This window comes from Salvelinus fontinalis, chromosome 22, assembly GCF_029448725.1.
Source record: "Salvelinus fontinalis isolate EN_2023a chromosome 22, ASM2944872v1, whole genome shotgun sequence".
Taxonomy (NCBI): domain Eukaryota; kingdom Metazoa; phylum Chordata; class Actinopteri; order Salmoniformes; family Salmonidae; genus Salvelinus; species Salvelinus fontinalis.
In genome coordinates, this window is record NC_074686.1 from 13961790 (window position 1) to 13986131 (window position 24342).

Genomic DNA, 24342 nt, shown 5'->3' on the forward strand with positions numbered 1-24342 from the left:
AGGAGTCATTGTAAATGCACACAGCTATAGAATTTAGAGTGCTATCCATTTAATTTACATCATAAGTGGTTGCAACCAGTCAACTGGTGTTTAATGAGTCTAGATTGGGAGACATACTCAAAGTTAATACATCACATTGAGTTTCTTCTTGATGCATTGCAATAGGAAATGGCATAATGTCATTATACTGGGAAAGATGGGTTCATCTGTGGACATCGGAGGGTTGGAGTTAACATCAGAATGAATGGTGGATAGGCCAAATGTGGATGAAAATCCAATTAGGAATGTAGAATTATTTAACTACAGGTACCATAGATGTGAGCGAAATATCTGTTAGAAGAAGTAATGTTGTCCATTTGTTTACTCCAATTAGTGTAGGGATGGAAATGTTTAAATAAACAAAAAAACAATTACATTGATACAACCGACAATACTAAAGTTGATCTACTCCCAATTTTTTTTGTAAATTCAAATAAATAAATCTGCCTAATGATTCTAATCATTTGCTAAAGACGCTTACAGCGGTGCTTTAACAGTGACACAGCCGCCTTAGGAGGGCGAATCTGTCAAGGACGGAGCAAAGACACGAGAGAGAGCGCGAGAGAGAGAGAGCGCGAGAGAGAGAGAGAGAGAGAGAGAGAGCGCGCGCGAGAGAGAGAGAGAGAGAGAGCGAGAGAGAGAGATGGGAAAAGGGAGCTTTAGAGTGAAAATGAGAGAAAATGGAGGAATAGAGAGAAAGGGAGGGATAGAGTGGAGAGAGAGAGAAGAGCGAGAAAAAGAAAAGAGGGAGGGATCAGTCATGGTGAGCAGACTGTTCAGGGTGTTGCCATGACAACCTGGGGAGACGTATCCTTTGGGGAGAAGAGCAGTGAGACAAACCCATCACTAACCAACCCAATAACACAACTGACTGGAGCAGTTTGAGATTATGTAGGCTATTCCATTTTCTTTATGAAAATAAGCTGATCCTGGCCTTTATATTTACAATTTATTCCTGAATATTTTAGCTTAATTAATGGTGTTTCTGTTCCACCCAAAAAAGGAAAATCGAGCTCCATTCCGCATTGCTGTGCACCTCCCAAGTGTTGTAACAATACGTAGGGCTCCGTAAAGCTCTGTATTGACATGATTGGTTGATGGTAGGTGGGGGCGGGAGGTCCTGTATATACACAAACTCGACAACTTCCTCCACAACAGGTCTGCTCAACAGCTACGTGAAGCGCAGGACGTGTGAATGCCCTGACTTCTGCAGAGGGCGTATCACGGGCCAGTGCAGACTTCAGGTTGACAATGCTTCTGCAGAGGGCGTATCACGGGCCAGTGCAGACTTCAGGTTGACAATGCTTCTGCAGAGGGCGTATCACGGGCCAGTGCAGACTTCAGGTTGACAATGCTTCTGCAGAGGGCGTATCACGGGCCAGTGCAGACTTCAGGTTGACAATGCTTCTGCAGAGGGCGTATCACGGGCCAGTGCAGACTTCAGGTTGACAATGCTTCTGCAGAGGGCGTATCACGGGCCAGTGCAGACTTCAGGTTGACAATGCTTCTGCAGAGGGCGTATCACGGGCCAGTGCAGACTTCAGGTTGACAATGCAGCACATTTAACAAATGTTGTTTTTGTAGACACAAAGAAACAGAAATTGGGAAATTTTCTCGTGTAAGTTAGCTATTCTGAGAGTTTCGGCTGGCTATTGTCCAATTTAATGGCTTGAACCGAGGACCTAACAAACCCGCCACGGTTGTTGCCTCTGCCTGTTGGAGGTGGAGTTCCAGAGGTGTGCCTGGCTGGACTGTGCCTCCATCACCTCGTCCCTCGCCCCCTTCAACGCGTGACTATCCGTCAAAGCAGTCTGGCACTCCCCCAATGTGGCCTTGCTCTGTAAAGACTAAATCTATTGCTAGTCTTTACTGTTTGCTGCACATTATTACATTGTATTCCATTTCCAGTGAGACTGTTCATAGAGTCACTGATGGAAGAAGAAGATGAGCGATCGGCAAAGTCCATCAGGAATCTGCTGGCATCACGGCACAACATCGCTCTAATCACAGTCAGAACACAGTTGAAGAAATTTGAGTGGATTTATTATATTTTATTCTGTTATAATTTATCTGTGCTTAGTAACCGAGGCTATATGGTTACGCCATCAACTTGTTCATTTAGCATTTAGCAGACATCAGTCTCGTATATTCTGTCAACACAAAGTGTATATTTTACAGTAAGAATATCATGGAATAGAACAGAACATTTCCGTTTCTCTTACAATAAAAAATATTACAGTGTAACAAAAGTTGGTCAATCTGACGTCTGCATTGGCTGTGCAGCATTTACAGTGAAATCTCTGCAGAAGTCAGGGCATTCATACTTCTCGTGCTTCGTGGAGCAGAGCTGTTGTGAAGGAAGCTGTCAAGGAAGTGAGTTTGTTTATACAGGACCTTCCACCCCACCTACCGCCAACCAATTATGTCAATGCGAAGCTCTACAGAGCCCTCCGCACGCATTGTTAAAACATGTGGGATGCGTACAATGATGCGGTACGGAGCTCAATTTGGCGTCTGCATGCCTCTGGAGGCGCCGTCACGCCATCCATACGGAGCCTCCGACCCCTTTTCTCGGATCAACCATAAATGGGCTTTTATGATATGGATGTAATAGGCTACAGTCCAGTTACAGCTTCTTCAGACAAAGTAAAAACAAAAAAAGATGATCTTTTTCAGGTGTGGTTGTGCATGCGGGACAGAGGAAGAACAATTCTTACACTATTGTTCTTAATTCAATCACCCTCGTCTTCATCCTCATCATTCAGTTCATTCAAATTCAATCACCCTCGTCTTCATCCTCATCATTCAAATTCAATCACCCTCGTCTTCATCCTCATCATTCAGTTCATTCAAATTCAATCACACTCGTCTTCATCCTCATCATTCAAATTCAATCACCCTCGTCTTCATCCTCATCATTCAGTTCATTCAAATTCAATCACACTCGTCTTCATCCTCATCATTCAAATTCAATCACCCTCGTCTTCATCCTCATCATTCAGTTCATTCAAATTCAATCACCCTCGTCTTCATCCTCATCATTCAGTTCATTCAAATTGAATCGTGAATGATCCAGTTCTATCTGGTTTCTATCGTCCATTCATTGACGTCACTCATTCAGCGAGGAGAGAGACACATTGGTGTAAAGTGTTGGTACCTAGACGCTAAATCCAAAACCCTAATCAGAGGTCTAACTCCCCCTTGCGGTGGTCTGGTGCAATGACCCAGTGACGCAATGCAAGGTACTATACCACAATTTACTTCAATGTGCTGTGGTATAACGTTGAACCTTTAATTGAGGAACCACTGCAGACGTGGCTCTGTCTATCTATTAGAGCTTTCTCTATCTTCTCTGGGTAGATTGAGTCACGCTACAGTAGCTATGGTGGAATCTCCCTCATGCTTACACCAATCCAATGCTTTTAAAGTGAGGGGATGGGCAGACTTCAGGGAATCATTTCTGGGCAGAGGGGATTGGGAATAGTGGTTTGGTGTCAATATGTAAACCTTAAAGACATGGTCCGGTACTTTGGCGACTGATAAAGTATAATTTTTAAACCTCTCGCTTTGGGCCGGATATGTCAATGTGTATTTCATACATGCATAATCTATGAGCAGAATTACTATCTTACCTCAATTAGCCATGAAATCCCTAGTTTGAAGCAACTGTTTTTCTTGAAGCGGTGCCACACCATTTTCCCTAAATTTCCCCCCCACGTGGGCCAGCCCCCTAGCAATCAGTTCTAGCCAATGAGTTTCCTCTCCTTGCATTTGAGTGACAGGTAGAAGGGCCTGCTCAGCGATATCCAATGAAGTTGCTGGGCGGGCCCAATGGCTCAGTGGACACAGCAGAGAAAGAGAGAGTGAGCAAAGACGTGGCACTACATGGCCAAAAGTATGTTGACACAGCTTCAAATTAGTTGATTCAGCTTTTTCTGCCACACTCGTTGCTGACAGGTGTACAAAAATCAAGCACAGACAAACATTGGCAATCTCCACAGACAAACATTGGCAGTAGAATGGCCTTACTGAAGAGCTCAGTGCCTTTCAACGTGGCACCGTCATAGGATGCCACTTTTTGAACATGTTAGTTTGTTAAATTTCTGCCCTGCTAGAGCTGCCCCAGTCAACTGTAAGTGTTGTTATTGTGAAGGGGAAACTCCTAGGAGCAACAACGGCTCAGGCATGAAGTGGTAGGCCACACAAGCTCACAGAAGGGGACTGCCGAATGCTGAAGCGTGTTCCAAACTGCCTCTGGAAGCAACGTCAGCACAAGAACTATTCGTTGGGAGCTTCATTGGACTATGGCGCAGTGGAAACGTGTTCTCTGGAGTGATGAATCACGCTTTAACATCGGTCAGTTTGACGGATACATCTGGGTTTGGTGGATGTCAGGAGAATGCTACCTGCCCCAATGCTCTAGTGTCAACTGTAAAGTTTGGTGGAGGAGGAATAATGGTCTGGGACTGTTTTTCATGATTCGGGCTAGACCCCTTAGTTCCAGTGAAGAGAAATCTAAACGCTACAGCATACAATGACATTCTAGATGATTCTGTGCTTCCAACTTCGTGGCAACAGTTTGGGGAAGGCCCTTTCCTGTTTCAGCATGACAATGCCCCTGTGCACAAAGCGAGATCCATACAGAAATGGTTTGTCGAGATCGGTGTGGAAGAACTTGACTGGCCTTCACAGAGCCCTGACCTCAACCCGACAGAACACCTTTGGGATGAATTGGAACGCCGACTGCGAGCCAGGCCTAATCGCCCAACATCAGTGCCTGACCTCACTAATGCTCTTGTGGCTGAATGGAAGCAAGTCCCCGCAGCAATGTTCCAACATCTAGTGGAAAGTCATCCCAGAAGAGTGGAGTCTGTTATAGCAGAAAAGGGAGGACCAACTCCATATTAATGCACATGATTTTGGAATGAGATGTTCAACGAACAGGTGTCCACATAATTTTGGCCGTGTAGTGTATCTGAACATCGGTGATGTAGTATGCAACTTTAGGGGACCACTTTTGGCTCGGGAGTGCTACTTTCAGAACTACTGGCTAAAAAGTATACAAAAATACAGGAGAATCTCTTTAATGTGAGAATCAGAATTAAATCACAGCTCTGTCACATCAACAAAACCCCCCATAGCACGCAACAAGGTGGGCGCACGCACACATTCCACTGTGCACTGATGAGTGTTGCCATGGATACGGCTGTAAGGTATGCCCTCCACTTTTGAGTCAAATAGGCAGAAGGTAAGAAAGGCAGAGGCCAAGAGACAGAAAAGTAGAGAATGAAATAACAAGAAGGATGATATAGAGCAGGGCTAGGCCAACTACAACCCACAGGCCGCATCCGGCCCACAAAGTAAATTACTTTTTTATTTAAAAAATACACTCCAGGCCACACTTGAACATCTACAACTTGATAAAAAGTATGTATAAATTATAATTGACCTATATACACTGCTCAAAAAAATTAAGGGAACACTAAAATAACACATCCTAGATCTGAATGAATGAACTTTTCTTATTAAATACTTTTTTCTTTACATTGTTGAATGTGCTGACAACAAAATCACACAAAAATTATCAATGGAAATCAAATTTATCAACCCATGGAGGTCTGGATTTGGAGTCACACTCAAAATTAAAGTGGAAAACCACACTACAGGCTGATCCAACTTTGATGTAATGTCCTTAAAACAAGTCAAAATGAGGCGTGTGTGGCCTCCAAGTGCCTGTATGACCTCCCTACAACGCCTGGGCATGCTCCTGATGAGGTGGCGGATGGTCTCCTGAGGGATCTCCTCCCAGACCTGGACTAAAGCATCCGCCAACTCCTGCAACGTGGCGTTGGTGGATGGAGCGAGACATGATGTCCCAGATGTGCTCAATTGGATTCAGGTCTGGGGAACGGGCGGGCCAGTCCATAGCATCAATGCCTTCCTCTTGCAGGAACTGCTGACACACTCCAGCCACATGAGGTCTAGCATTGTCTTGCATTAGGAGGAACCCAGGGCCAACCGCACCAGCATATGGTCTCACAAGGGGTCTGAGGATCTCATCTCGGTACCTAATGGCAGTCAGGCTACCTCTGGCGAGCCCATGGAGGGCTGTGCGGCCCCCCAAAGAAATGCCACCCCACACCATGACGGACCCACCGGCAAACCGGTCATGCTGGAGGATGTTGCAGGCAGCAGAACGTTCTCCACGGCGTCTCCAGACTGTCACATGTGCTCAGTGTGAACCTGCTTTCATCTGTGAAGAGCACAGGGCGCCAGTGGCGAATTTGCCAATCTCGGTGTTCTCTGGCAAATGCCAAACGTCCTGCACGGTGTTGGGCTGTAAGCACAACCCCCACCTGTGGACGTCGGGCCCTCATACCACCCTTATGGAGTCTGTTTCTGACCGTTTGAGCAGACATATGCACATTTGTGGCCTGCTGGAGGTCATTTTGCAGGGCTCTGGCATTGCTCCTCCTGCTCCTTCTTGCACAAAGGCGGAGGTAGTGGTCCTGCTGCTGGGTTGTTGCCCTCCTACGGCCTCCTCCACATCTCCTGATGTACTGGCCTGTCTCCTGGTAGCGCCTCCATGCTCTGGACACTACGCTGACAGACACAGCAAACCTTCTTGCCACAGCTCGCATTGATGTGCCATCCTGGATGAGCTGCACTACCTGAGCCACTTGTGTGGGTTGTAGACTCCGTCTCATGCTACCACTAGAGTGAAAGCACCGCCAGCATTTAAAAGTGACCAAAACATCAGCCAGGAAGCATAGGAACTGAGAAGTGGTCTGTGGTCACCACCTCCTTTATTGGGGGTGTCTTACTAATTGCCTATAATTTCCACCTGTTGTCTATTCCATTTGCACAACAGCATGTGAAATGTATTGTCAATCAGTGTTGCTTCCTAAGTGGACAGTTTGATTTCACAGAAGTGTGATTGACTTGGAGTTACATTGTGTTGTTGAAGTGTTCCCTTTATTTTTTGGAGCAGTGTATTTTCAAATAACTGACATGTTTCTGGGCAGCAAATTAATTTTGACCCCTGATAGACACTGAGTGACAAAATATTAGGAACACCTTCCTAATATTGAGTTGCACCTTTTACCCTCAGAACAGCCTGAATTCGTCAGGGCATGGACTCTACAAGGTGTCGAAAGTGTTCCACAGGGAGGCTGGCCCATGTTGACTCCAATCATTCCCCACAGTTGGCTGGATGTGGTGGACCATTCTTGATACACACGGGGAAACTTAAGCGTGAAAAACCCAGCAGCGTTGCAGTTTACATTTACATTTCAGTCATTGGAGCAGCAGATAGCCTAGCGGTCAGAGCATTGGGCCAGTAACCAGAAGGTTGGTGGATCGAATCCCTGAGCTGCCAAGGTCAAAATCTGTCATTCTGCCCCTGAAAAAGGCAATTAACCCACTGTTCCTAGGCCGTCATTGTAAATAAGAATTTGCTCTTAATTGACTTGCCTAGTTAAATAAAAGGTTAAAAAAATATATACAATTTTTTTTTAGCAGACATTTATCCAGAGCGACTTACTGTAGTGAGTGGATACATTTTTCATACTGGTCCTCCGTGGGAATCGAACCCACAACCCTGGCGTTCAAACCCTGTTCAAATCGTTTGTCTTGCCCATTCACCCTCTGAATGGTAGACATACACAATCCATGTCTCTATTGTCTCAAGGCTTAAAACTCCTTCTTTAACCTGTCACCTCCCCTTCATCTACACTGATTGAAGTGGATTTAACAGGTGACATCAATACGGGATCAAAGCTTTCACCTGGATTCCCCTGGTCAGTCTATGTTTACATCTGTATTTTTTGTAGCCATCTACATGCCACCACAGACCGATGCTGGCACTAAGACCGCACTGAATGAGCTGTATTCCGCCATAAGCAAACAGGAAAATACTCATCCAGAGGCAGTGCTCCTAGTGGCCAGGGACATTAAACCACCTTTACTCCACACACAGAGATGCATACAAAGCTCTCCCTCGCCCTCCATTTAGCAAATCTGACAGTAACTATCCTCCGGATTCCTGCTTACAAGCAAAAATTAAAGCAAGAAGCGCCAGTGACTCGGTCAATAAAAAAGTGGTCAGATGAAGCAGATGCTAAACTACAGAACTGTTTTGCTATCACAGACTGGAATATGTTCTGGGACTCCTCCGATGGCTTTGAGGAGTAGAACACATCAGTCATTGGCTTCATCAATAAGTGCATCGATGACATCGTCCCCACAGTGACCGTACGCACATTACCCAACCAGAAGCCATGGATTACAGGCAACATCCGCACTGAGCTAAAGACTAGACCTGCCGCTTTCAAGGTGCGGGAATCTAACCCTGAAATTTATAAGAAATCCCACTATGCCCTCTGACGAAACACCAAACAAGGAAAAGCGTCAGTACGGAACTAAGATCGAATCGTACTACACTGGCTCAGACGCTCGTCGGATGTGGCAGGGCTTGCAAACTATTACAGACTACAAAGGGAAGCACAGCCGAGAGCTGCCCAGTGACACAAGCCTACCAGATGAGCTAAACTAATTCTATGCTCGCTTCGATGCAAATAGCATGAGAGCACCAGCTGTTCAGGACGACTGTGTGATCACGCTCTCCGCAGCCGATGTGAGTAAGGTCTTTAAACAGGTCAACATTCACAAGGCCACAGGGTCAGGCGGATTACCAGGACGTGTACTGCGAGCATGGGCTGACCAACTGGCAAGTGTCTTCACTGACATTTTCAACCTCTACCTGTTCGAGTATGTAATACCAACGTTTTAAGCAGACCACCATAGTCCTTGTGCCCAAGGAAGCGAAGGTAACCTGCCTAAATGACTACCGACCCGTAGCACGTCTGTAGCCACGAAGTGCTTTGAAAGGCTGGTTATGGCTCACATCAACATCATTATCCCAGAAACCCTAGACCCACTTCAATGTGCATACCGCCCCAACAGATCCACAAATGATGCAATCTCTATTGCACTCCACACTGCCCTTTCCCACCTGGACAAAAGGAACACTTATGTGAGAATGCTATTCATTGACTACAGCTCAGCGTTCAACACCATATTGCCCTCAAAGTTCATCAATAAGCTAAGGATCCTGGGACTAAACTCCTTCCTCCAACTGGATCCTGGACTTCCTGAAGGGCCGCCCCCAGGTGGTAAGTGTAGGTAACAACACATCCACTAAACTGATCCTCAACACAGAGGCCCCTCAGGGGTGTGTGCTTAGTCCCCTTCTGTACTCCCTGTTCTCTAATGACTGCACAACCAGGCACGACTCCAACATCATCATTAAGTTTGACGATGACAACAATGGTAGGCCTGATCACCGACAATGACGAGACAGCCTATAGGGAGGTGGTCAGAGACCTGGCTGTGTGGTGCCAGGACAACAACCTCTCCAACGTGATCAAGACAAAGGAGATGATTGTGGACTACAGGAAAAGGAGGACAGAGCACGCCCCCATTCTCAACAACGTGGCTGTAGTGGAGCAGGTTGAGAGCTTCAAGTTCCTTGGCGTCCACATCACCAGCAAACTAACATGGTCCAAGCACACCAAGACAGTCGTGAAGAGGGCACGACAAAACTTATTCCCCCTCAGGAGACTGAAAAGATTTGTCATGGGTCCTCAGATGCTCAAAAGGTTCTACAGCTGCACCAGAGAGCATCCTGACTGGTTGCATCACCACCTGGTATGGCAACTGCTCGGCCTCTGACCGCAAGGCGCTACAGAGGGTAGTGCGTACGGCCCAGTACACCACTGGGGCCAAGCTTCCTGCCATCCAGGACCCCTATACCAGGCGGTGTCAGAGGAAGGCCTTAAAAATGGTCAAAGTCTCCAGTCACCCCAGTCATAGACTCTTCTCTCTGCTACCGCACAGTAAGCGGTACTGGAGGGCCAAGTCTAGGTCCAATAGGCTTCTAAACAGCTTCTACCACCAAGCCATAAGACTCCTAAACATCTAATCAAATGGCTACCCAGACTATTTGCATTGCCCACTCCCTCCTTTACACCGCTGCTACTCTCTATTGTTATCATCTATGCATAGTCACTTTAATAACTCTACCTTCATATACATATTACCTCAACTAACCGGTGCCTCCGCACATTGAGTCTGTACCGTGTACCCCCCCTGTATATAGTCTCGCTATTGCTATTTTACTGCTGATCTTGAATTACTTGTTCCTTTTATTTCTTATTCATATTTTTTAACTGTATTGTTGGTTAGGGGCTTGTAAATAAGCATTTCACTGTAAGGTCTACACCTGTTGTATTTGGCGCATTTGACTAATAACATTTGATTTGTCATGGAAAGAGCAGGTGTTCCTAATGTTTTAAACACCCAGTGTAGAATGTGAGTGAGGTGATATGCTCCGTTATAATCCACATATCTACTGGCTGCTACAGGCAGAACTAAAACCAGAACTAAAACTCCCCAGTCCCCAATATGAAAAAATACTTTTGGGTTTCAGATAAATAAACCAAACATGCAGAGGCAAACACACACTCTCCAATCCCCAATCCAGGTGAAAATGATCCCAGAGTCATTCCCATGCAGGGAAGAGGGGAAACATAATCCACATTCTGAGAACGTCACACACACAGCCAAAAAATACATCCGTAACAAAACCACACAGCAAGCAACACATATTTGGTGGAGCATTGTAAAATAACTACATGCGAGCACACACATAAAATATATTTCCATTCAAAATCCTATTTTCACTAACCTAACCCCTAACCTCTAACCCTAATTGTAACTCTAAAGCTTAAAATAGCCTTTGTCCTCCTGGGGAAGTGAGAAATGTAGTCAAACGGGAGAATATTTTTCTACTATCCTTGTGTACCTAAAATCCTTGTGTGTGTGTGTGTGTGTGGGGGGGGGGGGGATTTTAGGTACCCACTAGAATAGAAGAACAAGACCACACACACACACACAACCATCTCACAGACACACACACACACAACCATCTCACAGACACACACACACAACCATCTCACAGACACACACACACAACCATCTCACAGACACAACCATCTCACAGACACACACACACAACCATCTCACAGACACACACACACACAACCATCTCACAGACACACACACACACACACACACACACACACACAACCATCTCACAGACACACACACACACACAACCATCTCACAGACACACACACACACACAACCATCTCACAGACACACACAACCATCTCACAGACACACACAACCATCTCACAGACACACACAACCATCTCACAGACACACACAACCATCTCACAGACACACACACACACACAACCATCTCACAGACACACACACAACCATCTCACAGACACACACACACAACCATCTCACAGACACACACACACAACCATCTCACAGACACACACACACAACCATCTCACAGACACACACACACACACAACCATCTCACAGACACACACACACACACAACCATCTCACAGACACACACACACAACCATCTCACAGACACACACACACAACCATCTCACAGACACACACACACAACCATCTCACAGACACATACACACAAAACAGGCATTTTGTCAATGCTCTGCAAAAATGTGTTTGTGTCCACATGGGGGCAGCACTAGCCTTTATCTGTGAAACAACAAAAACAAAAGGAAGAAGACTCTTGGATGGAAGACTGACAGTTGCTATATCACTCACACTAAACTAGAGACAGAGCACTCTGACTGCACACGGCAGTGTATGTTCATATTTGTCCTATTTCCCTCATGTACTAATTGTATTAGTACACATTTGTGAGTTGGAAATGTTTTTTTGCCTATCTCAACTCTCCCTGAGACACCCTCGGAGAGTGGGGTCAAGGCCAGGGTCCGCCATCAACTTATACCCCGGAGCAATTAGGGTTGAGTGCCTTGCTCAAGGACACAGGCAGATTTTTCACTGTCAGATCGGGGATTCGAACTAGTGAACTTTCGTTTGGAAACTAGAACGTTAGCTAGCTAGGAACACAACACACTCAGGAACAGGATTAGTACATCGAGGCCCTTCTGTACCAACATCACATGTGTGTGTGTGTGTGTATGGTAATCTGTTCTAAGATGCAGAAGCACACGTTATTAACATATTTTCACGCCCGGGCAGGAGTCAGGCCCGTGTGACACAGACACAGATCCAATCCACACAAGCCGACTGACTAAACATGCCAACACAGTTCCACATATGAACAGCCAATACATTGTATGTGACGAGGATATCAATAAATACCCAACGTGGAGCCGGACATGCCTTGATAGCAATACTGCCCTAAAATGCCATAACAGTATGTTTAAATACAGTACTATGACGAAGGATGATTCTCCTTGGTTGTCTTCGTTTTGGAGATGGACGCAATACGATAGAAATCTGTGAGACTAGGAGACAAGGAGATGAGGAGAGGAGACTAGGATATGAAACAAGGAGATGGAGAGGAAACAAGGATGCAATGATATGAAACAAGGAGATGAGGAAACAAGCAAATTGAACAAGTAGATGAAACAAGGAGATGAGGATAGGAAACAAGGAGACGAGCAGCACAGACACTAAACCGTTCCATTTCCAGGTCAAGAAGAGGGATAGACCATAATAATAAAATGGCAGCGTAACCGTGGAAACAGGCTACCCTGGAAACGGGGTCACGCTATCCTCTGCAGAGACGGAGAGGCATCGAGGCAGAATGAGCTTGTCTGTGTGTGTGTGTGTGTGTGTGTGTGTGTGTGTGTGTGTGTGTGTGTGTGTGTGTGTGTGTGTGTGTGTGTGTGTGTGTGTGTGTGTGTGTGTGTGTGTGTCAACGATGCACCACTAAGCAGCTGATGAAGCTACTGAGGGTCAGTTTGCAGTGCACTCAATTACTCTGGGCTACTAGGACTACTGTGTAGTGCGTGTATTCTTACATTTCAGTGAGGCACAGAGAGAAGCCAGCAGCCGTGACACACATTACCCTCTCTCTCTCACACACACACACACACACACCTTAAAATGTGAGTTTCAGTCCCAAAGTCTAACAGTCTTAAATAAAACCTCTCTCTCACCAAAGACACCCAGTGTCCTACCTACACACACCTGACCTACAAACTACTAGAGAGAGAGTTGGGAGAGAAGAGAGAGTAGGGAGGGAGGGAGAGTTGGGAGAGAAGAGGGAGGGAGAGAGAGTTGGGAGAGAGAGAGAGTTGGGAGAGAGAGAGAGTTGGGAGAGAGAGAGAGTTGGGAGAGAGAGAGAGTTGGGAGAGAGAGAGAGTTGGGAGAGAGAGAGAGTTGGGAGAGAGAGAGAGTTGGGAGAGAGAGAGAGTTGGGAGAGAGAGAGAGAGATGGGAGAGAAGAGGGAGTAGAGAGAGAGAGTTGGGAGAGAAGAGGGAGTAGGGAGGGAGAGAGTTGGGGGAGAAGAGGGAGTAGGGAGAGAAGAGGGAGTAGGGAGAGAAGAGGGAGTAGGGAGAGAAGAGGGAGTAGGGAGAGAAGAGGGAGTAGGGAGAGAAGAGGGAGTTGGGAGAGAAGAGGGAGTAGGGAGAGAAGAGGGAGTAGGGAGAGAAGAGGGAGTAGGGAGAGAAGAGGGAGTAGGGAGAGAAGAGGGAGTAGGGAGAGAAGAGGGAGTAGGGAGAGAAGAGGGAGTAGGGAGAGAAGAGGGAGTAGGGAGAGAAGAGGGAGTAGGGAGGGAGAGAGTTGGGGGAGAAGAGGGAGTAGGGAGGGACAAAGAGAACTCAATCCCACTCACATACACGCAAACTATCCCCAGACATTTTAAGGAACTCAGAGTAACTCCCTAAACCGATTTCACTCCAAAGCCAAAGATTACACACACACACACACAGTATCCCTCGCCTCCGACCGCCATAATAAGCGTGTAGAGAAATTCTCTCCTCTCTCTTCAGTTTTCCTTCATTTGCTTGCTCTCTCTCGTTCCCTCTGTCATGATGAATCAGGGAAAGCAGTGACAAGCACAGCTCTGAGGCCCTGGCTTGTACAACTGCAGAGCTGTCTCTCTCTCTCTTCCCCTTCCCTCCATCCCTCTCTCTCGCCTCCCTCTTTCCCCTTCCCTCTGTGGCTCCCCCTGTGCCTCCTAGCAACAGCTGTGTTGAGCCTTCAGAATAATAACAGCCCCACAGTCAGTGTGTGTGTGCTCTTCATCCCTGACAATGCAGTCTGACTTCCTCTTGCTTTACTGTGTTCTAAATGTGTGTTTGGCTGATTTTTGTGTGTGTGTGTGTGTGTGTGTTTGGCTGATTTTTGTGTGTGTGTGTGTGTGTGTGTGTGTGTGTGTGTGTGTGTGTTTCACTGATATTGTATGTTCTGTCCTCCAGTTGGAACTTTGGGTTTACTGTTTGGGGGGGAAAACAGAGTCCACATCAGAATGGGACAGAACGAGAGCTAGGACTGACCTTCCAGTGTCTCTGCAGGTGGACTAGGAGCCCAAAGCTCACTGCCCTCTCTGAAGGGATCCAAACTGAAACCCCTGGGAGTGCAGGGGTTAAACCTAACCACCCCATGCTGCCACTGGACGCGGTATCATAGCAACCTTACCCCTCCATGTCTTAACCCCCTCTGTGATCCCCTCAGGATAAAAGTACCTCAACAGACTGCGTATAGAGAAACTGACTAAGGAACAGACAAATTACAGTACAACAAATACAATACAAACTGTATACAACTGAAAACTACAACTTTACATCCAAACTACAACTCCACAAAAAAAAAAAACTGTACAATACAACTAGACAAATTGTAGACTAGAACTGCAAATCTTTATAAACAAAAAAGCAACAACTCCAAAACCAAATTCAAAACCAAATTAACCACACGACCACTATACAACCACACTACCACTATACAACCACACTACCACCACACTACCACTACTATACAACCACACTACCACTATACAACCACACTACAACCACACTACCACTATACAACCACACTACCACTATACAACCACACTACCACACTACAACCACACTACCACACTACCACTATACAACCACACTAAAACCACTATACAGCCACACTACCACTACTATACAACCACACTACCACTACTATACAACCACACTAAAACCACTATACAACCACACTAAAACCACTATACAACCACACTAAAACCACACTAAAACCACACTACAACCACACTAAAACCACTATACAACCACACTAAAACCACTATACAACCACACTACTATACAACCACACTACCACTACTATACAACCACACTACCACTACTATACAACCACACTACCACTACTATACAACCACACTACCACTACTATACAACCACACTACCACTACTATACAACCACTACTATACAACCACTACTATACAACCACACTACCACTATACAACCACTACTATACAACCACACTACCACTATACAACCACACTACCACTATACAACCACTATACAACCACACTACCACTATACAACCACACTAAAACCACTATACAACCACACTACCACTACTATACAACCACACTACCACCACTATACAACCACCACTATACAACCACACTACCACCACTATACAACCACACTACAACCACACTACCACTATACAACCACTACTATACAACCACACTACCACTATACAACCACTACTATACAACCACACTACCACTATACAACCACACTACCACTATACAACCACTATACAACCACACTACCACTATACAACCACACTAAAACCACTATACAACCACACTACCACTACTATACAACCACACTACCACCACTATACAACCACCACTATACAACCACACTACCACCACTATACAACCACACTACAACCACACTACCACTATACAACCACACTACCACTATACAACCACACTACCACTATACAACCACACTACCACTATACAACCACACTACCACTATACAACCACACTACCACTATACAACCACACTACAACTATACAACCACACTACCACTATACAACCACACTACCACTATACAACCACACTACCACTATACAACCACACTACCACTATACAACCACACTACCACTATACAACCACACTACCACTATACAACCACACTACCACACTACCACTATACAACCACACTACCACTATACAACCACACTACAACTATACAACCACACTACCACTATACAACCACACTACCACTATACAACCACACAACCACACTACCACTATACAACCAAACTACAATTAGAAACTGGGTGGTTTGAGCCCTGAATGCTGATTGGCTGAAAGCCTTGGTATATCAGACCGTATACCATGGGTATGGCACAGCAAATATTTGTACTGTTGTAATGATGTTGGTAACCAGTTTATAAAGCAATAAGGTACCTCTGGGGTTTGTGATATATGGTCATATACCACACCCCCTCGTGCCTTATTACTTAAATATATAACCAAACTACAAATATACAACAAAAGCACAACTTTATGACCAAACTACAACCTTAAACCTAACTACAATTTTACAACCAAAAAACATTCCAACTGCCTGGTAACAGCAGCAGTTCTTGTGTTGCTAGGCAGGGATTTGGTCCAACCAGACACCAGATATCTGAAGTCTGGAGACGAAACTCCTGAGAGATTAGACTAGTAATCCTATTGGACCCTCTGACAGACTTTCTAGACACACACAGCCACAAGATCAGCCAGACCACAGCACTAGCCCCACATGGGGGGCAAAGAGGGACAAACAGCACAAAGACAAAAAAGCAACAATGAAAATGAGGGAGGGAGAGACTCACCATGACTGGGGCTGAGCGCCATGTTCCCAGAATTCAACGCTTCATCAAAACGCCCGTATATTGTCTGTAACCTGGAGGCAAGAGTTGGGAAAGGTGGTCAGAACACACACACAGCAACATATGAGTAGCGTGAGAGGAGAGAGAATACAGCAACACGTGTTGTCTGAAGGTGGGTGTGTCTCACATGCTACTAACATGACTCTCCCAAGCAAAAGTGAAGCATCAGCATCGGAACCTACCTCTGACCCTAACTCACAAACACACCGACATGACTAGTATTACTGTGGGGAAACAGAGCTCTACTCCTATTGAGGACATTAATAGTGACAGCATGCTGATCATCCAGACATCTTCTCATTGCCATTAACTTCTTTGGGACAGGGAGCAGTATTGAGTAGCTTGGATAAAAAGGTGCCCCGAGTAAACTGCCTGCTACTCAGTCCTAAAAGCTAGAATATGCATATACTTAGTTTCTAAAACTGTTTGAATGATGTCTGAGTAAAACAGAAGTCATATGGCAGGCAAAAACCTGAGAAAAAAATCCAACCAGGAAGTGGGAAATCTGAGGTTTGTAGTTTTTCAAGTCATTGCATATCAAATACACAGTGTCTATGGTGTCATATTGCACTTCCTAGGGCTTCCACTAGATGTCAACAGTCTTTAGAACCTTGTTTGATGCTTCTACTGTGAAGGAGGGGGGAATAAGAGCTGTTTGAGTCAGGGGTCTGGCAGAGTACCACGAGCTCAGTCTCACACGCTCCCGTGAGAGTTAGCTGCGTTGCATTGCTCTTCCACAGACAAAGGAATTCTCCGGTTGAAACATTATTAAAGATTTATGATAAAAACATCCTAAAGATTGATTCTATACTTCGTTTGACATGTTTCTACGAAATGTAATATGACTTTTCGTCTGAACTTTCGCCTGGACTTGCCCGCGCCTCCTGAGTTTGGATTTGTGTACTAAACGCGCAAACAAAAAGGAGGTATTTGGACATGAATTATGGACTTTATCGAACAAAACAAACATTTATTGTGGAACTGGGATTCCTGGGAGTGCATTCTGATGAAGATCATCAAAGGTAAGTGAATATTTATAATGCTATTTCTGACTTCTGTTGACTCCACAACATGGCGGGTATCTGTGGGGCTTGTTTTTGTGTCTGAGCGCTGTACTCAGATTATTGCATGGTGTGCTTTTTCCCAAAAGTTTTTTTGAAATCTGACACAGCGGTTGCATTAAGGAGAAGTTTATCTATAATTCCACGCATAACAATTGTATCTTTTAGCAATGTTTATTATGAGTATTTCTGTAAATTGATGTGGCTCTCCGCAAAATCACCGGATGTTTTGGAGGCAACACATTACTGAACATAACGCGCCAATGTAAACTAAGATTTTTGGATATAAATATGATCTTTATTGAACAAAACATACATGTATTGTGTAACATGAAGTCCGATGAGTGTCATCTGATGAAGATCATCAAAGGTTAGTGATTAATTTTATCTCCATTTCTGCTTTTTGTGACTCCTCTCTTTGGCTGGAAAAATGGCTGTGTTTTTTGTGACTAGGTGCTGACCTAACATAATCGTTTGGTGTGCTTTCGTCGTAAAGCCTTTTTGAAATCGGACACTGTGGCTGGATTTACAACAAGTTTATCTTTAAAATGGTGTAAAATACTTATATGTCTGAGGAATTTTAATTATGGGATTTCTGTTGTTTTGAATTTGGCGCCCTGCAATTTCACTGGCTGTTGTTGAGGTGGGACGCTAGCATCCCGAATATCCCAGAGAGGTTAATGAGAGTGTTGGAGTAGGAACAGAAGACAGTGATGCTCAGGCTGAAGCTCAGAACAATCTCAATAACACAGCACCGCAGGAATCCTAACGAAGTCTACGACGTCACAGACAGACCGTCTGTAACATTTGCTACACACACACACTCTGGTCACGTCAGCTACCACATACCAGTACATCTGTTTGTAACAAAACACACACATTATTACTTACTCACACACACACACCCTCCCCAAAGGATAAGGTTGAGATTAATAACGATAAGACCAGAGCAAAAGTGTGCGTGTGTGTGTGTTTGTGTGTGTGTGCATACACACCGTCCTTCTAGCAGTCAAACCCCCAGACAGCTTAGCCCTCCTGATTACTGACGATTAGCGATAGGCTCCTCAGCTGCGTAGCATTTCCGCACCGCTCAACAATTAGCCGACATTAGCATTTCCATATTGATTTATGCTCCGAATTAGCATAGCATAGTGTACCCTAGCCGTTATCCAAATGAGCATAGCGATATAATTTCCATATGGGATGATTAATGGGTCGGTGTGTTGCTGCGTAGCGTAGCGGTAGCTCCCGTGCTACTGTCACGCTGGAGTCCTCTGCTCTTTGTATCCAACATGGTGCAGTGACTCAGAGACGGGAGGAGGGAGAGGGAGCAAATTAAAGAGGGAGGGGGCAAGAGAGGTAGGGAGGAGGAACGGGGAAGAAAGAAACAGCAGGAGACAAACGCATATTACGCGGCACGCGACGAAGCACCACCCATCATCTCTCAGACACATACACCACCGGAGAAGGTTCAATCTCAGGGAAAGGCTTTGTGTGTGTTTTGTATGACATGGAGCAGGGCAGTGTTTGTGTGACAGCGCAGATATGCTGTTCCCCTTCACATAACCTCCCACACAGAACACACACAGAATTCAAAAGGGGGAGGGGCTTTGGCACTGCCAGCACAGGGAGAGAAAAGCTGCCCCTCCCTCCCTCCCTCCCTCCCTCCCTCCCTCCCTCATCACATTTCCTCCCAGTGTTTCCTTTTCCCACTCCTTTCGTTTGTCACATTTATCATAGATACCCCTTCGTCTTCTCCTTCCCTCTCCACTCCTGGCCAAAGCGCACACATGTAAAGACTTCTCTCTCTCACCCGATCCCCCAATCATCTTTCTTTCTCAAAATCATTCCCTTTCCACCTCTTTCTTATCCCAGCTCTACATATCTCATCCTCCTCTCTGCCTCTCCCTCTGTCCATCTCCCACTCCCCCTTCTCTTTGACCTTTTCCTGATATGTGATCTGGTCATCTAGGCCTCTGGCTGCACCCCCATTCCACTAGCACACACACACACTTCTCTAAAACAGGCTTAAGCAGACAAAGCTCTCACTGAATAGAATGTTCTCTCCCAGACAGTGTTTGTATCAGTTAACATCACAACATGTGACAGACAACACACACACGCTATTTATTCATACAGGAGAGAAAGAGAGATGGAGAGTGAGAAAGAGAGCGAGGGGAGACTGTGCTCAGAATGACAACACTCCAGGCTCCTTATTATGGTAACCACGGTGACCAGAGCAAGTCCCTCAATGGAGCTCTTCAGAGACTGCACACTCCTCCCCTTCTCCCTCTCTGTATTGTCCAGTGCCCTCTCCCACTTTCTGTCTCTCCTCCCCTTTTCCTTTCTCCCTCTCTTCCTTTCCTCCCCCTCACTCTTTGTATTGTCCAGTATAAAGTGTCTCTGTGTGTGACTGTCAGAGGGGCAGAGTGGAGCATGGTGTGGACTGGGACAGAGACCGAGCCAACACATTTAGTATTCCCAGTCAAAACCACTTTGGACACTCGTCATTCACTAATAAAGTACATAGCAACAAAACCCACGGAGACCAGCCAGAGAGAACTGCCAGTTTTTTAAACCGGCCAGCATTCAACAGGTTTCTCCAAAAACTGTCAACTACAATGGTGTGACAACTAGAAGTTGATCGAATAATGGCCGATTAATTAGGGACAATTTCAAGTTTTCATAACAAATAGGTAAATCGGCATTCGCCAAACGGGGGATGATTTAACAAAAGCGCATTCGCGAAAAAACCCACAATCGTTGCACGTACCTAACCATAAACATCAATGCTTTCTTAAAATCAAAACACAGAAGTATATTTTTTTAAACCTGCATATTTAGTTAAAAGAAATTAATGTTAGCAGGCGATATTAACTAGGGAAATTGTGTCACTTCTCTTGCGTTCATTGCACGCAGAGTCAGGGTATATGCAACAGTTTGGGCCGCCTGGCTCGTTGCGAACTAATTTGCCATAATTTTACAAAATGATGACAGAACATTGAAGGTTGTGCAATGTAACAGCAATATTTAGACTTAGGGTTTGCCGCCCATTCAATAAAATACGGAACCGTATTTCACTGAAAGAATAAACGTTTCGTTTTCAAAAGGATCGTTTCTGGATTTGACCATATTAATGACCAACGGCTCGTATTTCTGTGTTTATTATATTATAATTAAGTCTATGACTTGATAGAGCAGTCTGACTCAGCGTTGGTAGGCGGGAGCAGGCTCGTAAGCATGGATTCAAACTTTACTGCGTTTGCCAGCAGCTCTTAGCAATGCTTGCTTCACAACGCTGTTTATGACTTCAAGCCTATCAACTCCTGAGATTAGGGTGGCAATACTAAAGTGACTATTAGAACATCCAATAGTCAAGGGTACATGAAATACAAATGGTATAGAGAGAAATAGTCGACCAGTCATAATTCCTATAATAACTACAACCTAAAACTTCTTAACTGGGAATATTGAACCACCAGCTTTCATATGTTCTGAGCAAGGAACTTAATCATTAGCTTTTTTACATGACACATGTTGCACTTTCACTTTCTTCTCCAACACTGTGTTTTTGCATTATTTAATCCAAATTTGGCATGTTTCATTATTTATTTGAGACTAAATTGATTTTATTTATGTATTATATTAAGTTAATACTGAATGAACACTTTAATTTTGTTGTAATTGTTATTATTACAAATATATATATAAATAAAAATCGGCATCTACCTTTTTTGGCCCTTCAATAATCGGTATCAGTGTTGAAAAATCATAATCGGTCGACCTCTAGTGACAACCCATACATGGCACATACAAAATATATTGTGGTATACACACACCACAAGCACACACACACAGACAAACACTCACCGTGTGGCAGGCAGGCCTCTCTTTCCCAGGTCGGCTCTGACTCTCTCTCCTATGTGGCGATACACATCCACCAGCGATGCTGTGGCAGCCTCACGCACCTGCACACAGGACACACAACATCCCACAATATTATCTCATCTTTGGATTTTATCTTTATTTATCCAGTATCATTATTGTCTAAACACTTAAATATCATATTTCATATTATTCACATTTTAGTCAAATAGCAGATGGAGATAAGAATTACTGTAGCATTAAACATCTATTGGCTCTTAACTCTAAACATAAGCATCCTATTGGCTCTTGACTCTAAACAGGAGCATCATAACTCAAACTGTGGACAGTAGCCAGAGGAGTTAACAGTACAGACAGGGACTCAGAGAGGAGTTAACAGTACAGACAGCCAGGGACTCAGAGTCAGTGAGTTCTCCCACTAAGGTCACCGTTTTTTTTATTTCACCTTTATTTAACCAGGTAGGTTAGTTGAGAACAAGTTCTCATTTACAACTGCGACCTGGCCAAGATAAAGCAAAGCAGTGCGACACAAACAACAGAGTTACACATGGGATAAACAAACGTACAGTCAATAACACAATCGAAAATCTGTAATACAGTGTGTGCAAATGAAGTAAGGAGGAAGTTGGTTGGATGGGCTATTTACAGATGGGGCTATGTACAGCTGCAGAGATCGGTAAGCTGCTCTGACAGCTGATGCTTAAAGTTAGTGAGGGAGATATGTGTCTCCAGGTTCAATCATTTTTGGAATTCGTTCCAGTGATTGGCAGTAGAGAACTGGAAGGAAAGGCGGCCAAAGGGGGTGTTGGCTTTGGGGATGACCAGATGAAATATACCTGCTGGAGTGCGTGCTGCGGGTGGGTGTTGCTATGGTGACCAGTGAGCTGATAAGGCAGAGCTTACCTAGCAAAGAATTATAGATGACCTGGAGCCAATGGGTTTGGCGACGAATATGTAGTGAGGACCAGCCAACGAGAGCATACAGGTCGCAGTGGTGATCGGTTGAAGAGCATGTATTTAGTTTTACTAGCATTTAAGAACAGTTGGAGGCCACGGAAGGAGTGTTGTATGGCAGTGAAGCTCGTTTGGAGGTTTGTTAACACAGTGTCCAAAGAAGGGCCAGATTTATACAGAATGGTGTCGTCTGCGTAGAGGTGGATCAGAGAATCACCTGTAGCAAGAGCGACATCATTGATATATACAGAGAAAAGAGTCGGCCTGAGAATTGAACCCTGTGGCAGCCCCATAGAGACTGCCAGAGGTCCGGACAATAGGCCCTCCGATTTGACACACTGAACTCTATCTGAGAAGTAGTTAGTGAACCAGGCGAGGCAGTCATAAGAGAAACCAAGGCTGTTGAGTCCCGCCCACACACAACCCATTCTGCCTCTGTGCTCAGCCCATCAGAATTCCAACTTCCTTCACACGCACACACACACACACCATCAGGAGTGTGGTCAGGCCAGACAGGATGAGTGACCTCAGATAACTGATTGGCAGAGGATAATGCATGAACTTTCCATTAAACCCCCCCCCCCCCCCCCCCCCCCCCCCCCCCCACACACCTCTTACCCCCCAGTGAGATGTGACTTTACAACCTTCATTCTCACTGGGCTTGCAGGACTTGGCAGGGTAAATTCATATGGTGCCAGTGTGTGTGTGTGTGTGTTAGCACTGTGCTAAAAGGGGGATTTTCCATAAACACACAGATTAGGTCCACTCCTCTTTGAGTGGGATTAAAACACTGCGGGTGGGGTACACACACATATGAGCCATGCGCTCGAGACGTGATTGGCTTGGTGCTGTGATTGGCTGAATACTGCAAGTGTTACATTCTGATTGGCTGAGAGCAGAGTCAGAATGGTTTGTGTGTGGGCAGGACTGCCAAGGAATATGGGGGATGGTGATTGGTTGGGACAGCATGTTGTAGGGGTGTGAAAGTTAACGAAATTGGGATCCTAGCGGACAGCGCAATTGGAAGTCAATGGGAAACGCTAGTTAGCATTGGCTCAAAAACTACCTCCAACTTCCTTCATACTGGACAGTGACAAAAAAATGATATCCACGAGTTGATCTGACACTGGGGAAGTAGATAAAAGGGCCACGTTGCCCACAAAATAAAAAAATCCTAATGGAGCTGGATCACCTGCTCCTTCTCTTCACTAATGATGCGAGTGTGTGATCAGTCTTCAGTCTGTTCCTAGTAGAGTATCCTAGCCTATTGATTGATGATAGGCCCTGCTTTACTGACGTTGTGAAACGTTGCAAGCCAAGAAATTGCGAGATATAGTTTTTGATTGCCGACAGATAGGCCTAGTGCACGGTTCTGCCTGGTGGCCGACCTGCCTAGACTGTGCCCCTCCCCTCTCTCTCCGTTCCTCGCTAGCTCGCTATGAAAGATGCAAATGTTTGTGTTCTCGGAAGTACGGCAACTAAGTCTCCTCTGTTCCAAAAAGACTTAATCTTAAGTCGATTCAAAGAGGAAGATGGGTTCTTTCTACTAAATGTCTTGGTAAGCCACAGTATTTAATGAACTT

General features: G+C 45.1%; 1 protein-coding gene across 24 annotated transcripts in view; it reads right to left on the reverse strand.

Moving 5' to 3' along the window:
• clasp2 (cytoplasmic linker associated protein 2) overlaps positions 1-24342 on the reverse strand; it is a 112972-nt gene that overhangs the window by 74576 nt on the left and 14054 nt on the right. For 23 of the 24 annotated variants that reach the window (XM_055876564.1, XM_055876557.1, XM_055876560.1 and 20 more), the window contains 2 exons: positions 21791-21888; positions 16803-16873 (listed from right to left, as the gene is read on the reverse strand). In XM_055876564.1, coding sequence (XP_055732539.1) covers positions 16803-16873; positions 21791-21888 — 169 coding nt within the window. Of the gene's footprint in view, positions 1-16802; positions 16874-18915; positions 19395-21790; positions 21889-24342 lie in introns of those variants that run through there. The other variant, XM_055876568.1, reaches the window with a different exon arrangement.